This window comes from the organism of the source record quoted next, unplaced genomic scaffold (assembly GCF_019419815.1).
Source record: "Pyrus x bretschneideri cultivar Hongxiangsu unplaced genomic scaffold, Pyrus_bretschneideri_v1 Contig4, whole genome shotgun sequence".
NCBI lineage: Eukaryota > Viridiplantae > Streptophyta > Magnoliopsida > Rosales > Rosaceae > Pyrus > Pyrus x bretschneideri.
The window spans coordinates 6,676,867-6,684,307 of record NW_025999723.1 but is presented as its reverse complement, the minus strand read 5'-3'; the positions used below and the strand labels follow the sequence as shown (position 1 = coordinate 6,684,307).

Genomic DNA, 7,441 nt, shown 5'->3' with positions numbered 1-7,441 from the left:
CCTCTCACAAATTGACTCCGACCAACTCTCTCCATTCCGGCCACCACCACCTCACTGCTTCATCCCCACCTTCGGTTCTCTCCATTGATTCTCTATGTGTGTGGGGTTTCAAATTAAGGTTAGGGTTTCAAATTGGGGTTAGGGTCAGGAGGAAGATGAAGGTCTAACTATCTCTTCACTCTGTCTATCTCTCGACCTTCAATCTTCACCGATTCACTCACTGTCTTTGATTTTAAATTGGGGTTTTAATGTAGGTTAAGATGATTTCAGGTTTGGTTTCGGGAAATCCCAAAATACCAAAAATATTTCAGGAATCCTGAACTTCGAGAATACCCAAATATTGGTTTGGGATTGATCGTCAGATTTCCGTCCCAAAAATAGTCGGTTTGGGACTTGATATGCCTTTCTCAGTTCGGTATCCCATACCGAACCAACCCTATCTCTACTAATTAATAAAACACTCATTGTCAACCAAAACCCTATGAAATTATCAATTTAACCCTCTAATTAAAACATAACATGAATAAGAAATATGAGGCATAAATGTAATTTCACACAACCAAATTTTACTGTTTTTTTTCCAAAGCCTCACCTATATGTAATCCTAACATATCTCTAATTAAAAATAAAAAATAAAATAAAAATAAAAAAAACTTCTCACTCCCACATTCTCTATTACTTTCTTCCTCTCTCCTTCTATTTCAAAAATAAAAAAATAAAAATAAAAATTCTCACACACTTTATGTGTGCCCATATGCTAGTATTTAATTGTGATTGATTGCCTGCACGTTATTGACATTGTGCCCAAATTTGTTGTGCTTTTAAGTGAACGAGCTGATGATTGGTACCCAATGTAGATCAACTTCTGTTGGGCAGACGACGACCTGGTTTGGTACTGAGGTGATTCTGAAAAAAGCTGCTATCAAAAAAAGCTGGGAGCTGTTTTTGTGTTTGGTAAACACTCAGCTTCAGCTTTTTTTCACAGTTTTGGGTGAAAAAAAGCCAAAAACAAGAAGCTGCAAAACCCAGCTTTGAAAAACTGGCTTTTTTTCACATCTGTTTTACATAAAAGTTTACCAACACTCTAATACTGCTTTTTTTTTTTTTTCAAAAGCACTTTTACAAAAAAGTTTACCAAACACTCTGCTGCTTTATTTCACAGCTGCTTATTCTCACAGCACAACAGAAACAGTTTTTTTTCAAAACACAGCAATACCAAACCAGCCCGACGAAGGGCGTTTAATAATTGTTTTAGCTTGGTTCTTTTTGGGGAGGAATCCGGATCCCTTTCCACCTAATTCATCAAGTTTAGGATCTGAGCCGTTGAAATTTGATCCAACGGCTACAGTTATTATAACTTTTAAAGGGGCCCATATTTGTAGTTGTTGGATCAAATTTCAATAGCCCGGATCCCGGACTTGGTGGATTAGGTGGAAAGAGATCCAGAGAGGATCCCTTTCCGTTCTTTTCGACCTAGCAACTGTTCATGTTGATGTACACTTAATTATTAGAACAGTGATCTGCTTTAGTTTGTTAAATGCATGATGCTTTTCGACAATGAAATTCAGTAGTTACGCCTAAATTAAAACCTCAATCGTGTGTCGGATATCTTTCGGTTAACGTGGTATGATTTTGGTGATCACATTTGGGTAAAAATATAACCTAGTATGGATGCTGATGAAATTTAAATTTATAGAAATCCCTATGGTTCAACTGGTAACAATTGATTTAAAATAAATTATATTCAGATTAAATATAATCATTCCCAACTTTAAGCATTTTGGTTCAGTTCTCATGTTTAAGCTTTAACCATCAATTCTTCGACGGTGCAATTTTACAATTAGCTAATCAGTCAAGTTAGTTTAATTAGCCAAAAGAAATTCTTGCCTGAACAAACTCCTTTGGATTTGATTACGTCAGTTGACCAAGATAGAGTGCTTGTTATCAAAACCTTGAATATTTTCACCGTAGATTAAATATTAAAAAATATATTCTCAAAGAGAAAAAAGAAAAGGAAAACTAATAAAAATTGTTTGAAAACTTTGAGTTTTAATAATAAGGACAAAATAAAGGGTAAAGTGAATAGTGCCAGGTTTGACTTTTTAGTGTAAAAATGTGGTTTTTCATTAAAATAAACAGTACCGTAGTCTTTTCGTTAAAACTTCCAAAAAGAAAACCTATTTGGATAAGAGGGAAAGAAGGAAACAAAAAAAATTATTTCGTGATTAAAAAATCTATTACTGCATTTAAGCGTAATAGCCGTCTTAGCCCAGCTGGTAGAGCGCGTGGTTTTTAACCACGTGGTCGTGGGTTCGATTCCCACAGACGGCGTCCTCTTGGTTGATTAAAATTTTATAATTATTAATCTATTTGATTAATTTTTTTTTTTCTCGGAAAATAGTGATGAAACCACGTCTGATTATCGCTGAGAATTTTTGCTTCTCCAATCTTATCTACCTCAACTGCAACTCCAAACCCAAAAACTCCGGCGATGAACCGGGCCCACCGAACCTGACCAACCAAACTCTCCGAACCTTTTTTTTCACATAAAAATGGCGGCGGCGGCGAGAATAAACTTCTTCTTAAACCACACAAATCCCCTCAACTACAAAGCCGCCGCCCATCTCAGAACTGACCTCCGCTTCCAACGAAGACGACCCAAAACTACGTCGTTCTGCACCCGCGCCTCCGCTGCTCCCCTCCACGACGAATCCTCCGCCGCCGGAGGTAGTGATCCTTTTGTCCTCACCACTCCGCTCTATTACGTGAACGCCCCTCCCCATTTGGGCAGCGCTTACACCACCATTGCCGCCGACGCCATTGCTCGATTTCAGCGGCTGTTGGGTAAGAAAGTCATCTTCGTCACCGGAACTGACGAGCACGGTGAGAAGATTGCGGCCGCCGCCGCTTCTAATGCGTCCACTCCAGCTCAACACTGCGATCTCATTTCACAATCTTACATTTCGCTCTGGAAACAGGTAATTTTACTTACCCACCATGGGAAATTTACTGCTTTGTTGAATTGGTGTTCAAATTACCGTTCTTTTTTTATATGATTGCAGTTAGAAATTTTTTGTTTTTTTTAGTTGGTGTGCAAATTGCTGTGCTTTTTCACCTTTTGATTCTGGGTTTTTGTGGTGATTGCAGTTGGATATATCGTATGACAGGTTCATTCGGACTACTGACCCCAAGCATGAGGCAATTGTCAAGGAATTTTACTCCAGAGTTCTTGCCAATGGAGACATTTACAGGGCTGACTACGAGGGACTTTATTGTGTCAACTGTGAAGAGTATAAGGTGCCTTTTTCTGTATCCGGTTTTCGTTATGCGTTTTTGTTTGAGATAACGCTCAACTCAGATTGACTCAACCAAGCTTATCTGTATTGTAAATTTCTTCGGTTGAGTTGTGTTCGTTGTGTTAATTGTATTTATGATATAACTGGGTTGATTCATCCTTGTGCTAATTTGAAGAAGTGGACCAAATTGCTCAATGAGTGAAAATTTGATTGCTGTTCCTTTCCGTTTGCTATATACTGTTTGAATATTTTGTTTGCATATCTACTGATTCCTGAGCTGTATTTTCAGGAGTAGCTTCGGTTGTACTTAATCATTGATCTGATATCGTTAGTTATGAATATTGCACAGGATGAGAAAGAACTACTTGAGAACAACTGTTGTCCTACGCACCTAAAGCCATGTGTTGCACGAAAAGAAGACAATTACTTCTTTGCATTGTCCAAGTATCAAAAATCGTTGGAAGAAACTTTGGCAACAAAACCTAATTTTGTACAGCCTTCATTCCGTCTTAATGAGGTAAGAAACAAAGTACATTGATTTACGTAATTTTAAGTTATTTACTTTACATATGAAAATGCAAATGTAATTCTAATACCCACCATGCAAGCCATTTCAGATATCTTCTGCCTGCGTTGCCAATCGTTGTTTCTTTATTTATTTCTCACTCCATCCTGTGAGTGCGTTACGGTTATTTTGGACTAATAGTAATTGGGGAGTGTGAAAAACTAAAATTGAAGTGCTGATAATGGTACTCTTTCTTTAATTCTATAAGTAACTAAAACATGTTTGATCTTTTCCTCAAGGTTCAAGGTTGGGTTAAAAATGGCCTAAGAGACTTTTCCATTTCTCGAGCATTAGTGGATTGGGGCATCCCTGTTCCTAATGACAGCAAGCAAACAATATACGTTTGGTTTGATGCTTTATTGGGGTAAAGTTCTTTCTTCCTCCTGTCCTCCATCCCTTGTATGGCTTATAGTCATGGTATTTATTAGGCTGTGAGTACTCGTTCAACATATGGCTGACATAGATTAATACTCGTTCAACATATGGCTGATATAGATTAATAACCAAGTTCTCAGAGAATTGTTTGTTTCTTAGTAAATAGAAGATTAGTACAAAACCTGTTTTACTAGTTGTTTCTTTAAAATCTTTACTACTTTTTTCTCTGTTGTTTTTTGTGAATGCTCACTAGGCATTTTTTATTGGACATATATGTTTCAAAAAAATTTAAACAGTTATATATCAGCATTATCAGAGGATACGGAGCAACCCGATTTGGAAAGAGCCATTTCATCAGGGTGGCCTGCCTCGCTACACTTGATTGGCAAGGTATGTTGATTACCATACTTTGTAAATCAACTTGTTTCTTCACCAGTATACTCCTATTAATCAGCTATCCTAATAAGTTTTACATCATTTAATTAAACTATGAGTCTCAAACTTCCAAATGTTTGCATGAGGTGATATTATCTGTTCACTTATAAACCAAATTAAGTTTTCCTGAGCAGAGGAGGAGATAACCGAAGATGTTATTCAAAATGTATATGCTCATTTTACATTCCATTGCTTCTCAGTTGTTTGACTAGCTTCATGTCCTTTCATTGACTGTTGTCAAAAGCACTAGCAGAAGTGGTTCATACTTATTTCTGACTTTCAAATAGTAGTATTCAATATTATAGTTGATATTTTGTATTCTTCTGCAGGATATTTTACGTTTCCATGCAGTTTACTGGCCAGCTATGCTAATGTCTGCGGGACTAGGTCTTCCTAAGATGGTGTTTGGCCATGGATTCTTGACAAAGGTATTTGAGTCTAATATATTTAAGGTTTCTTCTACAATTAGATGAACTTATATTGGTATTGGAATCCTCATTGAATTCATTGCCCTGTAATCTTTGTGTAATGATCACGTCAACTGGAGATTTAAAGTGTAGCACACCAAGTTTCTGTAGCGTATGATCAAATTCTTAACCATTAAATCCATTTTGAAGCACACAACTGGTGTCATGTATGTCTGTGTGACACATCGGTCTTCTGTGTCCAATATGAGAGATTCCACAGGAACAATATAATGGTCTTGCTTGAAATATATTGCAGTTAGAAGATTCAGTTAACAAACTGAGAGTAATTGAACTTTTTTTGTAATGTTGGTGTGCTTCGTATGCCAGAATATCAAAACTCGTAGTAATCCAAATTGTTGATCATGGATTTTGTTCGGTCTCTTGATTATAGCTTGTTAACCTTAGCTACATGCACTCCGTTGCACTCATGAATTCTGCATTTAAAAGCATAGTTGCAGTGTATTGCGTACAAATTAAAACGATGACTAATGAATGTGAGTACATTTTGAATTTTCATCTCATATTTGTAATTTTATTTCATGCAGCAATGCTTTTTATTTTTAACATTATAGGATGGTATGAAGATGGGGAAGTCGCTTGGGAATACGATTGAACCAAATGATTTGGTTCAGAAATTTGGGTCTGATGCGGTCAGGTACTTCTTCCTAAGAGAGGTGGAATTTGGAAATGATGGGGACTATTCAGAAGAACGTTTCATCAATATTGTCAATGCTCACCTTGCAAATTCAATTGGTATCTCTATTCAGTGTGTCATTAAATTCTCTTTGGTTAGTCATTTGTAGTGTCTTAGCTATTTTATAGTTTGAGAAATCAAGTTTCTATCCTTTGCAGGAAACCTGCTTAACCGTACTCTGGGACTTATTAAGAAAAACTGCCAATCAACTTTGCCTGTTGATTCAAGTATTGCAGTTGAAGGAACTACGTTCAAGGACACAGTGGAGAAATTGGTAAAATTTTCATGAAATTTCCAATACAATCACTATCCTTTATGTAACCGCTTGAAACCCTTTAATCTAGGTGTCCAACTTTTTCCATACTTTAATAGGTTGAAAAAGCTCGGGTTCACTATGGAGACCTCTCGCTGTCATCAGCTTGTGAGGCTGTGCTAGAGATCAGCCATACTGGAAATTTATACATGGATGAGCGTGCACCATGGTCACTCTTTAAGCAAGGGGGTGCTGCTTCCGAAGCTGCCGCAAAGGTTCTCGTAACATAGATAAATGTTTGGGGTTGTCTGTTTGTATGAGTTTGTGTGCATATTTCCTTCAACATGGACCATTTACATTGGTTTGGTTCAACCAACCACTCGTTTAACCCATAAAGGAGGTCAATTCTTGAATCTCGTACACTGGTGTCTAATGATACATATCAGCTGGACTCGAGTGACTAAGTCAACCTGTGTGTCAATTCAAAGTTTAACTTTGTAGTTGATGGCCAATACATAATTGCCTTTTATTGAAAGCTCGAGTTTTTGGCGCAGGACCTTGTGATAATACTAGAAGCAATGAGGATTATAGCAATTGCATTATCACCCGTCGTGCCTAGCTTAAGCTGGAGAATATATGGACAGCTTGGCTACTCAAAGGATCAGTTTGATGCTGCTACCTGGGTCCTTCTCAAACACTTCTACACATGGATGTAGGTCTGATTTCCAAGCACTTGTTTTATGAACTAACACGTCGTTTTGTACTGCAGAGCGACACCAAGTGGGGCGGGCTAAAGAGTGGTCAGGTCATGGAGCAGCCTAAACCGGTCTTTGCAAGGATTGAAAACCCAACAGAAGAAGAAAACGGGAAGGAAGCACCTAAAAAAGTGGTGAAAAGGGAGAAGCTACCCCAAGCCAAACGGGCGGTTGAAGCTTAAAGATTCATACCTGAAATGCTTTCATTTTTTCGCCTTCAAATCGTATAGGGATCACGTATTGCTTTACAACTTTTTTTTTGCCAAGGATTACAATTACAAACTTTTTGTGTAAGATCAGATCATTATTCAAATATATAGTTTCATAGATCTTTTTATCATTCAGATGTGCAAAAACTTTTAGGTCTTCTTGAAGTTGAAAAAATAAATTTGTATAGTAAAAGGGGAAACTTGTGGCTCACGTTGATGAGAATAACTTTCATGGATAGGGCTGTGGACACCTCACATAATGTTTGGGAACGATTGTGCCATGTCATTACGTCAGCCCTATCCAAAATTTTATCCTCGTCAACGTGCAGAGTTCCACCTTATTTCTGTAGGAGGGAGGGGCAGGAACAAGAGGGGGACCAATCACAAAGAAA

General features: G+C 37.5%; 1 protein-coding gene and 1 non-coding gene across 2 annotated transcripts; both read left to right on the top strand.

The window, feature by feature from the left end:
• Window positions 1–2,258: 2,258 nt before the first annotated feature.
• On the top strand, window positions 2,259–2,331 carry TRNAK-UUU. Its single transcript has one exon. It is a non-coding gene; the product is annotated as a tRNA-Lys (tRNA).
• Window positions 2,332–2,406: 75 nt separating this feature from the next.
• On the top strand, window positions 2,407–7,180 carry LOC103948401 (methionine--tRNA ligase, chloroplastic/mitochondrial). The gene is made up of 11 exons (XM_009359428.3): window positions 2,407–2,978; window positions 3,148–3,297; window positions 3,646–3,813; window positions 4,101–4,225; window positions 4,533–4,626; window positions 5,001–5,099; window positions 5,711–5,891; window positions 5,991–6,106; window positions 6,205–6,360; window positions 6,640–6,768; window positions 6,855–7,180. The coding sequence occupies exons 1-11, from the start codon at window positions 2,553–2,555 to the stop codon at window positions 7,020–7,022; spliced, it is 1,812 nt and encodes a 603-aa protein (XP_009357703.2). The 5' UTR covers window positions 2,407–2,552; the 3' UTR covers window positions 7,023–7,180.
• The last annotated feature ends 261 nt before the right edge of the window (window positions 7,181–7,441 follow it).

What these genes read in the sequence shown, in the direction of transcription:
- LOC103948401 (XM_009359428.3), top strand. Translation starts at nt 2,553, where the DNA reads ATGGCGGCGGCGGCGAGAATAAACTTCTTCTTAAACCACACAAATCCC. An exon ending in TGGTTTGATGCTTTATTGGG is followed by an intron (nt 4,226 to 4,532) that starts GTAAAGTTCTTT and finishes AAATTTAAACAG; the next exon opens with TTATATATCAGCATTATCAG. An exon ending in TCACCTTGCAAATTCAATTG is followed by an intron (nt 5,892 to 5,990) that starts GTATCTCTATTC and finishes TATCCTTTGCAG; the next exon opens with GAAACCTGCTTAACCGTACT.